The sequence below is a fragment of the Microtus ochrogaster genome, chromosome 24 (assembly GCF_000317375.1).
Source record: "Microtus ochrogaster isolate Prairie Vole_2 chromosome 24, MicOch1.0, whole genome shotgun sequence".
NCBI lineage: Eukaryota > Metazoa > Chordata > Mammalia > Rodentia > Cricetidae > Microtus > Microtus ochrogaster.
Window position 1 is genome coordinate 2,391,849 of NC_022024.1, and position 17,235 is coordinate 2,409,083.

The 17,235-nt window shown below is 42.5% G+C and overlaps 1 protein-coding gene across 1 annotated transcript in view; it reads left to right on the forward strand.

Annotated features, from left to right (window-relative positions):
• Positions 1-17,235, forward strand: part of Grip1 (glutamate receptor interacting protein 1) — a 263,579-nt gene that overhangs the window by 110,156 nt on the left and 136,188 nt on the right. The window contains 5 exon segments of the mRNA XM_005357916.3: positions 1,247-1,382; positions 2,955-3,100; positions 9,671-9,754; positions 13,796-13,871; positions 15,906-16,051. Coding sequence (XP_005357973.2) covers positions 1,247-1,382; positions 2,955-3,100; positions 9,671-9,754; positions 13,796-13,871; positions 15,906-16,051 — 588 coding nt within the window.

Here is a 17,235-nt window from a genome sequence, read left to right on the forward strand (position 1 = left end):
ATTTATATTTATTATTATTATTATTATTATTATTATTATTATTATTACATTAAAAAACACCAATCCAAATCCCCACACTCCTTCCCTTCTCCCACTCCCTCCACACACCCTCCTACCCCTTCCCCCTCCAATCCTAAGAGAGGACAAGGAGCCCTGTGGCAAGTCCAAGGCCCTCCCTACTACATCTAGGTTGAGCAAGGTATACATTCAAAGAGAATAGGATCCCAAAAAGCCAGTACATGCAGTAGAGACAAATCCCAGTGTCGCTGTCAGTGGCCCCTCAGTCTGCCCCAGCCATACAACTGTCAACCACATTCAGAGGTACTAGCTTGATCCCATGCTCGTTCACTCCCAATCCAGTGCAGTTGGTGAGCTTCCATTAGCTCAGTGGGTGAACCCCTCATGGTCTTGACTTCCTTGCTCATATCCTCACTCCTTCTACTCTTTACTGGACCTTGGGAGTTCAGTCCAGTGCTTCGATGTGGGTCTCTGCATCTGTTTCCATTTGTTGTTGGATGAAGGTTCTATGATGATATTTAAGATAATCATCAGTCTGACTGCAGGGCAAGGCCAGTTGAGGCCCCCTCTCCTCTTTTGCTTAGGGTCTTAGCTGGGGTCGTCCTTGTGGATTTCTAGGGATTTTTCTAGGGCCAGGTTTCTTGCTAACCCCATAATGGCTCCCTCAATCAAGATATCTCTTTTCTTGCTCTCCTCTCTGTCCTTCCTCCATCCCTACTATCCCAGGGCTTTGGGTTTTTAAAGACGAAATAGTGTTGTTAATATTTCTCGAGCCTGTATTGAACACTCTTCAGGCAGTTGGCTTCCTCACCTGAGAAGTCTGGGGAACAGTGAGCTGGTCGCCATATCCTATGCATTTGTGTGATTATTTAAAATTCTGTTCCTTCTAGCAGACAACACTGTGCTGTACTTTGAATTATAAGAATAGAAAACAAGTCTCTAGTGAATGGTAGAAACCACAGGAGAATACAGTCTTTGGTACTGGAGGATTGAGACTATGTATGTGAAACCAGAGTGGACTAGCCCACTGGTGCTGGGCTAATCACCTCTCCTGGAAGGCATTTCGCTGTGCCATCTGCACACCCAACATCATGAGCCACTGCAATGACCAGGTCTTTTCTCATAAATGAAAACGTAGGGGAAATGCAGGGAGTGGAGTCATGTAACCATGCAGCTGGCATCCCTGGTTCTTCTCTCATTTAACGGGCTGAATGTGTGTCTTTTACAGAGGAATTCAAGGGCTCCACCGTGGTGGAGCTGATGAAGAAGGAAGGCACCACCCTCGGCTTGACGGTCTCAGGGGGAATCGACAAAGATGGCAAACCGAGAGTGTCCAACCTGCGGCAAGGAGGGATTGCTGCCAGGTAACTGCTTCGGAGGGAAACAGAGAGAACCATACAAGGGGATAATTAACTCAAAACATTAGAGTTCATCAGTAAAGGTCACTGATAGAGAAAGGTTGGCTGCTGTCTGCCAGGCAGCGCCTCCCCACAGAAGCACAGCAGGCATGCTTCAGAAAAGGCTCCCCAGCTCTGCCAGTGGCTGTGCTGAAGCCACTGGGGACTTATGTGTCCCCTCAGGAGCAGCCCAGATCTCGCAGGTTTAATTTCAACAGGATTGCTTAAGGTCTGACTGTCCCTCTGGAGAGCAAATGGGCCGCAGAGGAAAAGTGACATTCAGATTTCCTAAGTGTGGAGCAGATGACCCGTAAGATGTAAACTGGTGATGGAGCGAGGGAGGGAGGCACAACTCCAGTTTCTAGGCAGAGTATTTACTTTTCCAGGCAGGAGACTTGGCTTTCTCACCAGGACATAAGACGTTTCCTAGAGGAAACACTGAGCAGGAAGCTCATCTTGTCTTTGTGTCCGGCGATAAATACTTTGACTCCCGGCCAGTGGTCTCATTGCCTGCTCTTGGTTTGGAAGTCTGTCTAGTAGATAAAGCCCAGAGCATTGGGGGTTCTGGGGCCACAAGGGATGATGGGAATGATTCGGAGAGTCACATCTTGCTCTGGAATTTCTTCCTCTTCTGTTGTAGGAGCTGCTTGTTTGTTCCGGGCTGCCCAGAACCAAAATAATCACACAGAAACCACATTACTTACACTACTGTTTGGCCAATAGCTTACACATATTTCTGGCTTACTCTTATATCTTAAACTAACCCATCTCCATTAATCTGTGTATCGCCACGAGTCTGTGACTTACCAAATTCTGGCATCTGTCTCCTGTCGGGCTACATGTCTTCTCCTTGACTCCGCCTTCTCTCTCCCAGCATTCAGTTTAGTTTTCCCACCTAGCTCTACTCTACCCTATCAGGCAAAGCCAGTTTCTTTATTAAGCAATGGTATTCACAGCATTACAGAGGGGAATCGCACATCACTCCTCGATATTCTTTTTATCAGTCATGATCAAGGAGACAACTTTTATTTTTTTGAAGAGCAAACACTAAGAAACAAAATATGCTCTTTCCTTGACTCTGAGTCTGGTCCCACCCCCAACAAAGACATTAAAAGCTCTGAAATGTCCAAAGGCCAGGTGACAAAAATGAGAGAGAGGAAGAAGAAAAGGTTTGAAGTTTCTAGGATCATGGTGGATCCCTAAAGAAGCAATGCTGGGGGCCAAACAACTAATGTTTTCAAATTTTGTTTTGTTTTATGATGTTTTAAAAATAAAAGAGGTAAAACGTTTGAAGAACAATCGGAGACAGGTCAAAGACAATATGGTAGGCACCACTGTGTAGCAGGGCGTAACAGGCAGGGTAAGTAGGCTAGCTCAACCACATCCCACCCGTGCTCACTCACGCTCCTTTGAGGTTCCGGTCAGAGGAAGCTGGGTATTTGTTATCTTGCCCTGTTAAGCTACATGAGGGAAAGTGAAAAGATAGGAGACTGTCCTGTGGGGAAATGTGTCCACCGTAGTGACTACATTGTTTTGCAGAAGTGACCAGCTGGATGTGGGTGACTACATCAAAGCAGTGAACGGGATCAACCTGGCCAAATTCCGCCACGACGAGATCATCAGCTTGCTGAAAAATGTGGGGGAGAGAGTGGTCCTGGAGGTCGAGTATGAGCTGCCACCAGTCTGTAAGTGAAGACAACCCTGGAGGGAGGACTGCCGGCCACAGCTCCTACCACTGCTGGCTTCTCTTCTTTTTCTTTCCCGTCAATGTCGCTACAGCGGACAGAGAGCAGTTGTGTCCTATTTCAGAGTAACTTGAAATGGGAGACCACGTGTCTCCTTAGAAAGCACTAAGGACGCACAGTTGGCAATGAAATCATCTAGGAACCACGTTCTAAAGAAGTGATCTGTGGATATTGTTGCCATTTAAGTTACTTTATTTAATAAACAGTTAACATAATTTAAATCCTTACCTTACATATTATCCAAATACTGTGCTTAAATCTAGGAAAAGCATGTTTACATGCTTTATATCAACTCTTTGGTGTATATCATATCTAATTATTATTAAATGATGAAAACAATAGTAAGTGCAGCAGACAGACTTTGAGAACTTATTAAATCCAGCTTCACCTGCTACCTGTCCTTGAGAAGGTTGCTTGAGTGTTATGTCTCAGTTTCCCCGTCTGCGAAATGGAGATCATTGCTTGCCACACGAAGTGGCTGTTAGCATCAGTAAAGCACTTAGAACATGGCCTGACACTCTACGAGTTTTTAATAAGTAATAGATAGACTAATCAAAACTACAAGACAGGCATCTGTTCTTTTCCATCTTTGAAGGTGCAAGACAAGACTTTCTCAGGTTAGAAGGCTGAAAAGTATCTGAACCCAGCCTGTCTGTCTCACTCTCTTGAAGTATGGCTTCTGCTGGTTATGCCCTTGCGTTGAAGCTATGCTGTTCTGCTTTCCCATCTCCTTTGATGAGCTGTCACCAGGGATATGGCCCTAGCCAGCTCTTTGCTCTTCCCTACCAGCGAGAACTTAGATTATTATGAGTAGTTGGTGATAATCCATGTTTAGCAATGAGTTGACAAGTATTTGCTGTGCCTCAGCCATGAGTGCGCTCTAAGAACATGACAACATCAGTGGAGATTACTCTCTACAAGGATGAGACAGTATTTAGCAAAAGCCCTGATAACCATGATGTATCCTAAGGGACAGGAAAATACGAAAAAAAATAAATCAGAAGTAATTGGGGGTGTGGAAGGATTGGGAACAGACTACCATGTTACATAGGGAAGTTGGGAACAATAATCAAAAAGGTGACGAGGTCCAGAACTTGAAGGCGGTGAGGGGAACAGCCATATGAATTTCTGAAAGGAAGGCTCCAGGGAGAAGAAATGGTCGGTGATAAGAGCAAAAGGCACGGCAATGCCAGTGGTTGTTCTAGAAACATGGAGGAGGCCGGCGATAAGAGCAAAAGGCACGACAATGCCAGTGGTTGTTCTAGAAACATGGAGGAGGCCGGTGATAAGAGCAAAAGGCACGGCAATGCCAGTGGTTGTTCTAGAAACATGGAGGAGGCCATGTGGCAAGAGTGGAATGAACAGGAAGAGAATTAAGAGACAAGGTCAGAAATGCAAGGTGGAGTGACCTCATGGGTCACTGGGAGGACTTAGGAGCTCCCAGTTGCAGCGGCTTCCCGGTGGCTGGGCTTCGACAGAAGCAATGGCCACTGGAGACAGAGGGAGAGGGAAGTGTTGGGAGGAGACTGCCAAGATCCATGAGAAGTGGTGGTGAGGAAGATGGGAAATGGGTTCTGTGTGCTTTGAATAAGGGGCCTACAGGGCTTCCTAATGAACCTGAGGCAGGCTGTGCAAAAATAGGTCATCCAGAGGTTGTGAGCCTGAGCAACTAAAATGATATAGTTGCCATTAACAGAGCTGGGCAGGATTGCGGGGAGAACTGGTGTTGGAAAGACGGAATATGACATTTGAGATGCATTTGTCAAGCACACAGAAACAGCAAGGAAGAGGCCAGCAATGTGGGCAAGTGATTTCATTATAAATTGAGATTGAGGGTAATACAAACGGTTGAGACTCAGGGACCAGGTGAAACCAGCCAGGCTACGTTAAGTTCTCTGAGCCATGGGACACCCACCTTTAACTGGCTACAGCCACTGATGGGTGTATGCTGTAGGAATTCAGCAGCGAGATCACGTGCTTAGACCGTTGCTACACACTTGGCAAATATTAGCCATTATCATCGTCATATGGGCACAGTGGTTTCTTTAACTTGATGAAAGTCAAATCGTTATCTCAAAGCATCGCCTGAGGTTAAGAAAACCAACTCTAAAGAGATGTGTCTCTCATTTATACATTTGCCTTCCACTGCGTGTGTGTATCAGTAAGACACCTTCCCTTCCTAAAGGCATTCCATCTGGTTTATAGGGTCAGGCCCAGAGTGGGGCTTTGTCCAGTGTCATGAATGATTCAGAGCTAAGGCTCGGGGAGAATGGGAAGGGATGGTGCAAACCGACTAGGAGGAGGACCACCCTGAGCAGAGGTCCAGCGAGGGAGTAAGAGCTTACAGTGGCCTCAGGCTGGACGGAATGGGATTGTCAGAGCAGAAATGAAAGGCAAAGATGTCCCAGATAGAAAGCAGCCAGTGAGGCAACAGGAATCAAATGATGAGGCCCCATGGAATATGTGGGAATTGAACAATCTTTAAGGGCTTCTTAAAAACCATATCGTCAGACCAGCATGTTTCAAGTTATTATTTTAGAAACGAAATGGGAAATAGGTCCAAACAGATGCTCTAACCCATGGGCGACACTGTTACTGTTTCCCAAGACAGGAGATATCCTTGGCCTATACAGCATCTACAGAGTTACAGAGAAGGTTGGTACCCAACATGTTTAGGAGATAAATCTGCTGAGGCTTGCTACTGAAATAGATTTGTCTTCCCCTTGCAATAAAACTGACAGAAAAAAAAGAAAATACGCTTTTAAACACCAAAGTATTTTTCATGATAGATATCAGTTGGAAGAGGCCTATCCTCCAAGGATAATCTCTATCTATTTTTCTTGCATTTGGAAAATTAATAAGACCTGGGAGTTCAGAAAGGTTGAAGGCATTAACAGGCCTCTCCTGTACTTAGCTCAGAGCACCGAGAGTAAGCAGGCCATCACAGCTAGCTGAGGCCCACCCACGCTAGTTTCTCTCTGTCCCTCCAACACCAAGAACCACACACCAGAGCACAGCTGTCTGAGTCTCTGCCTACTCAAGGGCTCAGAGAAAGCTGGGTGTGTATGTCTGTGATGTTGGGGGTTTAAAAAAAAAAACAACTTAAATTCTGACCATGGGCAATCACTTATCTTTCCTAAGATTCGGTTTCTGTATGGAAATGAAGTATAGGTTGACCTGTGCTCCATACTTCATTTTAACTGAGAATTTTCTACTGCTTGCAGACCTACTTGGGGAGATTATGAGCAAAGTGTATCCTCTGTATTTATGCATTAAACATTGACCCAGAAATACGTCCACACTCTGTTCACATAGCCCCAGTGGAATTTTGAAATGCTAAGTAATTCTTGGCCATTTTCGGTTGACAGTTAGCATTTTATCATCAGCTTAAATAATGAGAAAGAATGTGATTTGGGGACAATCTATTTACTTAAATGGTGTTTCTGTTTAAACCTTGAAGCTACAGATTCTCCCTGTTTAATAATTAAAAAGAGAAATCTGTCAGGCCCTTTTGGTTCCTGTTAAATCACCAGCTGAGTAAGCCCAGCTGTCCGACAGAAGAAATCCTTTCTTCACTCAAATTGAAGGCAGGTCACGGTGTGGCCTCTGTCCTGACCCTGTGCTCCTCCTGGTGGGCGTGGTGAAGTCGGAGGGGCATTTGAAGATTTCCTCCATGCAGTGCATTCTGGGGTCGCATCTGTAAATAGGAGCACTGCTCTAGAGAGTTCTCCCAATGGCAGAGGGTGAGAAGGCGGCCCCACCCACTTGAACGCATTCCCAGCCTCTGCTTGCATCCCCTTGCCTCAGAGGCAAACGAGGCACAAGGACAAGTGGAAGACAGCTCAACTCCTGGTCTTCTGCAGAGGCAATGAGGATGGAAGAGAGATGGAGCATTTGACTTGGTGCAATCTTATCTGCCATAATAAAACAGCTTTCCGGAAACACACGCACATTCACAAACAGAAACACAGAGCCGCAGTCCAAATAAAATACTAAGGAGACCTCACTTAGCCCTCTAACCCTTTGGCCAAGCCTCTTCATTACATCTCTGCAGAATAATGAGTAACATTTACATGGTCAACACCAGGGTTCTGACACTGGGTGGGAAAACAAAATCAGCTAGGGCTAATAGTGTGAATAAAAGCTATAAAGATCCAATGTGTTTTGTTAATTGTATTAAGATGTTGCCAACAATAGCAGCTGTCATTGTATATGATGTAAAGTAGCGTGTGGATGTTCTGAAGCTGCGGGTAATCCCAGAGTCTTCATACAGACGAGATTTGACTATAAGAATTTTGTGGTCAGCTGTAGAAAGCTACAACAAAATTAAAATTCCAGTACTTAACAGTCCCAGGACAGACATCCAGCCGACATGCACAGGTGGCCCAGAGCTGGAATTTGGTTGTGTGTAATTGAAAGATGATGTAACGATTAAATAAGATAATATTTGCAAACCGCTTTTCTGAGTTCTGGGCACACAGTAGATGCTCGTCAGGTATTTCTCAGCGTGTCTTTGCCTTCCTCACACCAATAAAATGAAAATATTATATTCAAAACTAGTTTCTTCAAGTGGCTTGTTGGGTCATGGAGATAAGAAATCATTTAGTTCAAAGTCAGTTTTGTTCTTCATTTAATTAAAACTATCCCTCAATTCTTTCATTTGTTTGTATGTACTGTCCCTACTTGATTAAACTGAAATTCCCTGAAAAGCCAGGCAATGGCATTCAATTAATAAGCCATGTAGCAAAACATTTGTTCAACTGTGCATGAATGCTGTTTGTCAGCATATCCAGGTTTTTCCTGTACTCTCTGCCCTGGCCTGGTAGATCAACTTTGGGTACCAGTCTAATTCTATGAGTTTAAATGTCTTTTGCCATTGTTCCTACAGCACCCCTTTAGATGCTAAACCTTTAGGGTTTAGCATTTCTGACCATTAAAAATAAATACAATTAGTGTTTAATTTAAACCACTAGCTTGTTGTACAGATGGTGAGAAGAGAGTAATTTCTAATGGTTCTTTACAATTGTCTATATGAAGATGCTTCTTGAGTTTGGATGGAGCTAAGTCTTGCAAAACCCATCCATCTAGAGGTGAAACTGTTGTGAAGTTGCAATCCTTTGAATAATCCTAACCAACCAAATGTCTCAGCCTGATCCACTGGAAATGGCCTCTTGCCACTTAAATTAGCCTCGTTTTTGGTAAAGCATTAGCACAGGCTTATTCTATAAACTAAATGCCAAGTAGCTCGTATCCTCTGCTGAATATCCCACAGAGGGAAAGCGAAGCATATCTGAGTGTATTCCCCACCATAATAGAGCCAGCCCGTTGTAACTCAAGCATCCTAAGCCAAGCTTTTTGTATTGATAGCTTTATGTAAGAAACATGGTAAGATCTCGTAACAGTATAAAATGTGTTGTTGATACTAACTATGGCTGTAGACATTATATGTTTTTTGATATCGGATCTCACACCCAGACTATCCTTTAAATTGCTCTAGCCCAGGCTAGGCTTGAACTTGTAATTCTCCTGCCTCAGCCTCCCAAGAGCTGTGGTTACGAGCTTGCTCCACCACTCACAGCTTCCCCTGTACAGTTTTTTAAAGGATTGGAAGCCATCTACTTCTTTCTGTACAGCACACAAGTTTTTCTTTGTCCACCAACAAAATCATTCCAGCACTCATCACGTTAAAATACTAATTTGTGAATTTTTTTATGTAGCAATGGTTTATTATACAATCAGAATCACTCACTATTCCCCAAAAGCAGTTTCTCAGAATATTTTATTGACTCCACCTTACATGCCGGATCCTCGCGTGTGTGGTATTATGCAGTTAGAGACTGCATCTTGGCAGCACAATTTCATTTTGTGAAATGAGAGCAATAAAAGGCAAACCACAGAACACGGAGATAATAGGCAGATTGAAGCCTGTCTATGTTTTCTTGCCCATCACGTTTTGAATGTGCTTAGGGTTTCTTTGGCTCTCCATGTTTCATCTGGGCAGCTGGCATGTTTGCCGAACAGCTGTCTATGTGTCAGAAGATCTATTTGCATCGGCAATCTGATTATAAGCTGAGAAGAATGAGTTTTCTTCATCCTCCAGCTTCAAAACTAGAAATGAATGCAGAAATTATTTCATAAGCTTTGCAATAATCATATTACTTTTGTATTTCACAGAGGAAAATGTTTCTATTTGTTGGAGATTGCCTTGCGTGCTCTGTAAAGTTTACGCAACATAATTATCACCCCTTATCTAGGATAGGAAAGAATCTAGCTATGACTTTGTTTCTACTTGGAAAAATATGGGTCATTTATATGGGTAACTACACATAGTCTCTGTATGTCACTACAATTATTTTTTTCTTAGACTTTATTGGTACTATTTATTGCTTGTTCTCAAAATAAATTATTTGCAATAGAACTTGCAAGCCTATTGTATCACACTGAAAAGTTATAATAGAAATGTTATTACAACCTTAAACTTACCCTTTCCCATCTCATTCCCGTATGCAGCTGTGCAAGGATCGAGTGTTATGTTCCGGACCGTGGAGGTCACTTTGCACAAAGAAGGCAACACTTTTGGTTTTGTAATACGAGGTAGGTGATGGTTAGCAACTGTGGGTCTTCAGATGTTCCTGGAGAATTTTTCGGTGAGAGGTCAGAAGGCATCCTTAAAATCTGATCTTTCCATAGGGTAAAATTATCATCAAGCAAAGAAGACTATGAAAAAGATTCAAACAAATTCCAAATTCAATTTTGTTCTTAGCTCAGTAATACAGTGCAAGTAGCTACTCTTAGTGGACCTGGTCAGTTCCCCGGGACCATACTGACTTTGCACTTTCTAATGTTTCTTTGTCCTTGTATCTGGTCTTTATTACCAAGTAAAAAATATTGATAGGAATAGATTGATTCAATACATTGATAGGAATAGATTGATTCAATACTTAGGAATTAAGCAACTTTGTTTATATTACTTTCTTTTGAACTGCACTTTATTCTTGCAGCTTTCTAAAAATGGACCAATGATAATTTAACCCTTGGGGCACCCTTCTGTGTTGGCTCACTTGGTCTCAATATGAAATGGCATTGATACTGAAGAGTTCAAGTGACTCTATTAATTCTGAACTATTACTCTTAGTTTTTATGGCTCTGTTTTTATTATTAGTGACTTTACCCCTGAAAGACTATTGCAATATTACCAGCTCTGAAACTATAGTATGATAATGAGAGTCAATAATTATGTGTGCATCAGGAAATTTTAACAAATTTGGAGGGAATTTTTCTGTTGCTATTATTACCTATAACAATGCACTTTACAATTCTGCCCACATGATTGATAAAAGACTAACCAATATTAGCATGCATCTTAGTAATTATATGTGCACCAAACACTAAAACAGTTCTGTTCACTTGGACAAGCTTTTCTTTATAGCTGAGCTCTGAATGTTTAATTCTAAACTGGTCTAGTCATTCAGCAAACCAATTACTCAATGAAATATTCACTAAGCATACATCCACATGCCAGTAAGACAATAAGTCCTGTGGCATCTTAAGACAAAGACCCTACCTCAAGGAGTTAAGATCAATGAACTCAAAACACAAGTTGATAGTTTCCACTAAGTGAGCAAAACTAGGAGTTTATTATATGATTTGGCTTGGTGGTTTCGACAGTGTTCTGGTTATAAAACTTTTCTGGCCAAACTGTATCTTTAAGAGTCTCAATAGGTTCCAAGGCCAGGTTATTAACCACAACCATTTTTTAATTTCTTATAAAAATAATTAGACACATATTGTAAAAACTCTCCCTACAAGGTATTTAGGCTAAATGATGGTGTATGCAAATCTTTTTTCCTTAAAACCGTAAGGGAAATGCATTTGAAATGCATGCCAAAATTTCTAATTATCAAACAACTGCAGCCAAGCTTACTGCTGCTGTACATATCCATCACAGTTACTATAAGATTAATCGATAGCGAATCTAATTGCTAATGAAAGACCTGAGCCAATAGCAATTCATCATCACAAAAGAAAGTGAACAGATGCAACTGAATTTCAAATGTAATATTACCAAAATATCCTTCAAACAGATTTCAGGAATTTCAAAAGTTTATGTGTGTGCGCACACAAGGAGATCTCTAGAGGCTGAAACACTTGTTGATACTCGGGTAACACTTCATTTAGGCAGGAAAGAGTGAACCATGAACTGAGTGTTCTTTCATTGAATTTGTAAAAATAAAGTCCTCATAGTAGTGAACCAGGCTGAGCCAATGGCTGCCACATTTGTACAGACTTGAGGAATTTCCTTGATACACTGGTTAAACATAAAAGTTTGCAGTTTTACATAATTTTGCATTTCTAAAATCATTTTGAGGTCCATCTCTAGAAACTTTCTCTGTTCAATGAGCAGTCACAACCCAGCCACTAAGGGTCACTGGCTGATCAGAGTGAGGCACTATGGTGGGCAAATGTTAGTCCATCTGATGGTTTTGACATAGCTGCAATTTCAGCTAAATTTGGTTCAGTGGGAATACCAGATAAATCAGGATGAACACGCAGACAGAACATGTCCATTCGGTGCTGGAGAGTTTATTCTTCCCCTCTTCTGGTGGAACTTTGAACTATGTTAGCAGATGAGTGTAAGACTTTCTAATGAAAAAAAAATCTTGGTTTCCAAGAATAGATATTCATCCTATAGAGCAAAATGTGTGAACTTTAGAGAATTCCTTCCTGGAACCAAAGAACATTCTGTGTCAGCAAGATGGCTCAGCCAGTAATGGTGCTTGCCAACAAGCCCGATGACCTGAGTTGGATCCCAGGAACCCACATTTTAGAAAGAAGAACTGACTCCTGCAAGTTATCCTCCCATCTCCACATACATGTACAAACTAAAACAATTTAAAACATTAAAAACAGTTTAAAGAACAAAATCTATTTTTAGAGAGCATCATTATCACCAAACCTGCTTATTACCCTGGACAAGGAAGCTTAGCCCTTCCCATGTTGACAGTTGTAAAGGGTTCTGCTCATTCTAACACATGCATGATATTCATATGTGGTCTCTACTGTGATAGTGGCATTGGCTTTGTTTTCTAGGGCTAAATATTGAACCTGGAGTCTCATACATGCTAAGCTCCTGTACCATGAGCTCCAACTCCAGCCCAGATTCTAACGTTTTTTACAAGCGTCGCCACTGATGCTAATCATTATAACCAGTGAACATGGCTGGTCTGAGCAACCGCTTTTCCTTTACAAGCGCAAACTCCTAGCACCTAAGTGCTGTATTTAGTGCATTATTTCAATGATGATAAGATGTCACCCACCAAGAAGTTCACAAATTAATTAACATGCATTCAGTGGTTTTGTTTTTAAATTTGTATCAGAGAAAATCACGGGAAGGTTTCTCTAATCACTTCTATCATAGAAGAGCAAATGGACCTTTGTGGAATACCCTGCAAAAGCAAATGGTACTTTTCTCTTGGGCTGGATTCATTTCATTTACCTCCCCTATGCCAAGATTGGGAAATAACAGTCTGTTATACCACACACTCATTAAAGAGGAGGCGTGTGTGTGTGTGTACTCCAGGCTATATAACAAGGACCAATGTATGACTTGAAAGGTGTCAGCTGACTACTAGGAAAAGATTGTGAGCTCTGTCCTGTCCAGATGTGGAGTGGCTGCCCCAGACCCAGTGTTGGTTCATCACTGGGGGCACAGGCACATCCTGGGGAGCACAGATAAAGGAAGTTGTGGAAACTGGTCCTGGATCAAAAGAAAAATTTCCTAGGGGTTATGGGAATTTCCACCTAAGGCTCTATGTGATAGTTCTACAACTCCTAGAGAAATTTATCTTGTGCAAAATATTTGAATTCCCATTTGCATTCAGTGCAACAAGCCCTGTGAAGTCTTTCCCCGATATTTTGAATGCTATACTTTTGATAGTGGTCATTTGAGCCACTTTGTTTTGTTCTAGACAGGATCATATTCTATTACCCAGGCAAGCTTAGAATGCACTACATGGCCCATTGACCAGGCTGACTTCATACTCATGGGGATTCCAAGTGCTGGAATCATAAATGTGTATCACCACACTCTCCTTCCTTTCTTTCTTTCTTTCTTTCTTTCTTTCTTTCTTCCTTCCTTCCTTCCTTCCTTCCTTCCTTTCTTTCTTTCTTTCTTTCTTTCTTTTTGTTAACCACTTGGCACTTTTCTTGAGTTTCTTTTATGTAAGGTTGGAGACTTGTTCTTCATCTGTACTTTATCCCATGATGCTAAGCATAAGGTGTGCGTACCTGAACATTGTTTATGACTGGGCGATGTCCTCATTGGACCAGTAGTTTCAATTAGTAAGCCCCATACCATTTCCAACTGTCAAATGTCTTCTATCATTCTGATTATTTGTTTATGCGTATTGAGAGATGGAAAGGTAGTGTCTTCAAAACCATTCTGCCTAAACTGAATAAGCCCTTTAAGGGGTTTCCATGCCAGAGGGCATATTGCACATCCTCCTCTCCTCCATATATCCGCAAGTACACTGCCACATCTCCACTGGGGCTTTGTAAGTAATTCTTTATAAAGGCAACAACGAGAGTATTTAAACATGCCCTCCTCTTTTCTTTTCTTCTTTTCCTTTGCCCTAGGGGGAGCTCATGATGACAGAAATAAGTCTCGTCCGGTTGTGATAACCTGTGTCCGTCCTGGCGGGCCTGCTGACAGGTAAATTCCATCTTCCTTCATCCTTGTCCAGAACAGACTGCATACAGTTGGGGACTCGGAAAGAGAGAACGACCAATTGTAACAGGTGGATGTCCAGTGTATATGTGAGAATGTGGAAGCTGCGAGGCTTGAGCTGGGGGAGCAGAGAAAGGAAGGTGTTGCCTCCTCCTCCTTCCTTTACTATGCTTTCTCTCTGGCAAGTCCGCAGTTCTGAGCTCAATTCCTCCATCACAGGCACAGACAACACCGGCAACCTTTCAGGGTTGCTTGCTTTTAGCAAAGGGTGTGTTGGGTGGCCAGACTCACCAGAAGCACTTACGGAAAGAAATGGGCTCTTTCAAGACAGAGAGTTGGCCTATGTCCTTCTGCACTGCCACGTTCCATGGGAAGCCGGGCGGGTGCTGTGGCATCACCTCATGGTGGTGACCGGATCCATCACTGAGGAGTGACATTTACTCAGATGAAAATTTTATCAACCTCTAGAGACTTCCCTTCCTTGAGAATTTGAGTATATTAAGACAAAGTGCTTGTGGATGTTTTCTCATGAGCCTTGCTGGGTCCCAAGTAAACTCACAATCTGGGTGTCCGGAGATGCTTGTGTCTGTGTTGTTTCCTGATGGCAAAAGTGAACTCAAGAGTAACGGGGGCACACAACTTCTTCCATAGATACTGCTAAAGGGTGGGAAGTAGATACACTAACTGCTTCTGTCTATCCATTTAGAATCAAGACAGGTTTTTAAATGTTTGGGAAATAAGTTACCACAATAAATACTATTTATGTATGAAGCACTTCGACATTCCAGAAAGTACACTACATACGTGGTGAATATCACATTACTTTAGCCTTACAATCGCCCTATAAATGAAGCGTTCTTATTTTCTCCCTGTTGATCAAACCACGCCCCAGGATGGCTAAGACAGGCTTTAGAAAGAACTAGGGCACATATTCAGGGGTGATGGTCCTCCAGAGCTCATGCCATGAGCTCACGTCTAAGGCAGATAATCTTCCTGTAAAATAAGAACATGAAGAGCTATTGGATTCTCGGCTGTGCCAGCAGCTAGCATCTCTTTGCCTTTGCCGAGGACAGAACAAAATACAAACATCAGAGAGTTTCACCTTTTTTCCTTTCCCACGCTTCTCTTGGGGACTGCTCTGTCTAAAGAAAATAATCGTATACACATTTCTTATTAATCTTCACTCTTAGGGTTGGCAGGGATGTCAGGAGCAAACTGCAGATTACTGTCAAGTGAAATTAGGACCCAAAGAAACCTGAGCACGGAATGTGAAGCTTTAGAATTATCTAGATGGACGATGTTTGTTTTGGAGACAATCCTCCCAGGGTCCCATATTTGTCAGGCTGATTTTTGGCGTTCTCATCTCATGCCCTTCCCCCCAGCAGAGGCATCTTTGACCCCGCCCCCGTGGTGTCACTAATGTCTTATCGTCATCTCCTGGTGCCTTGAGTCTCCGTGTTCACAACAGGGAGACTATTATTGGCCGGCCTCATCTAAGGCAGGTGAGGCCAGATTGGCATAATAATCGCTAAATGGCTTCATAACTCAGTAGGGAAATGTATAGACTAGAAATTCTCACCCGCACTCCCTATCCCACTAGAGTTCACAGCTAATAAATGGGCTGAAATTAGAAGGCTTCTCTGTTCAACCTGACTTTGGGGGGAAAATAGGTGAATGTTATTTCCCGGGCTCCAATAAATCAATCTTAGACTTCAGGTGAAAGCCTACAAGCGGGAAAACGTGCCTCTCGTACTTCTGTCCTCCACGAGTTAACTGTGGGTGACCAGGTTATTTGCTACTGTGTGGTTATTTTCTCATTACTGGTTTTTGTATTACAGCAATTTTCTGTTCCGGGTTGCCTCTTTACACTCTCGATGTCATTCTTGATGCTGAAAAGAATGCAAATGGGATGGATGGCGGCAAGCATGCGCGTGGAAGCATGGTGCTGGCTAAGAGGCTATTAAAGCTGGGCCCCATTATGCAGAATTACTCAAGACCGCTCTTTTATTTTCTCTCTAGAGAGGGCACCATCAAGCCTGGAGACAGGTTGCTCAGTGTGGATGGAATTCGGCTTCTTGGAAGCACCCATGCTGAGGCCATGAGTATTCTTAAACAGTGTGGACAAGAAGCAACGCTGCTGATAGAATACGATGTCTCCATCATGGGTATGTTGGAATACAATGTCTCTGTCATGGGTATGTTGGAATACAATGTCTCTGTCATGGGTATGTTGGAATACAATGTCTCTGTCATGGGTATTTTGGAAGCCCCGAGGGTGTGACCTCTTAAGCTCTAGTTCATGTCAGCTGTAATCTGCAAAGTCACCTGGGGTAACTGTGACTGGCCGCCCCCTCATAGCAGCTGGGGTGTCACGGTGCGCATTTTACTCTGCATTCAGGAAGAGGTAGCTGCTGCTTTTCAGTGGTGCAGAGTTCTCGTGTCCACAGCTGTAGTTATGAAGCCACGTACCCTCAGGGCTTGACCTAGCAATTGTGTCTCCCATAGAAATTAATTTTTTTTATATTTTTTAAATTTAAAAATAGCAGTAAACTACTTTTTACCTCCAATATCGTAAAACTTGAGTTCTGGCTTTCTGATTTTTATGTCGTTGCAAGATAGCCCTAGCAGCCAGAAGTCTTGAGAGTGAAATGACAGAAAAAGAAGCCAGACCAGGTTTCTCCTCAAAGATTCTTTTTTTTTTTTAAGATTTATTTATTAATTATGTATACAGCATTCTACTTGCATGTGTCCCTGCAGGCCAGAAGAGGGCACCAGATCTCATTACAGATGGCTGTGAGCCACCATGTGGTTGCTGGGAATTGAACTCAGAACCTCTGGAAGAAGAGTCAGTGCTCTTAACCTCTGAGCCATCTCTCCAGCCCTCCTCAAAGATTCTTAATGACTTTAATAACCCAGAGTGAATGCTGGTGACTACATGAATCACTGTGCGTAGGAATATGGCTCGCTCTCTATGCGTGTAGGGGAGACAAGAATACCTAAATGAGACAGAGAAATAATATTTCTCCAGTGCAGCTCTTATTCTCACGATGCACACATCCATCCACTTTCTTACAAACAACATAATTTCATTCTTCTTTGTGATTGAATAAAACTCGGTGCACATGTGTGTATATGCATCTATTTTCTTTATCCACTTGACTGTTGACACTCAATGACTCTTTATTTTGCTATTGTAAATAATGTCACAAAAATGTAGATGGGCAACTATCTCTGTGATAAGCAAAACAGACTCAGAAAAGTATCATATACTTCCTCTCATGTATACAGTCTCTCTCTGTCTCTGTCTCTCTCTGTCTTTCTCTGTCTCTGTCTCTGTCTCTCTCTGTCT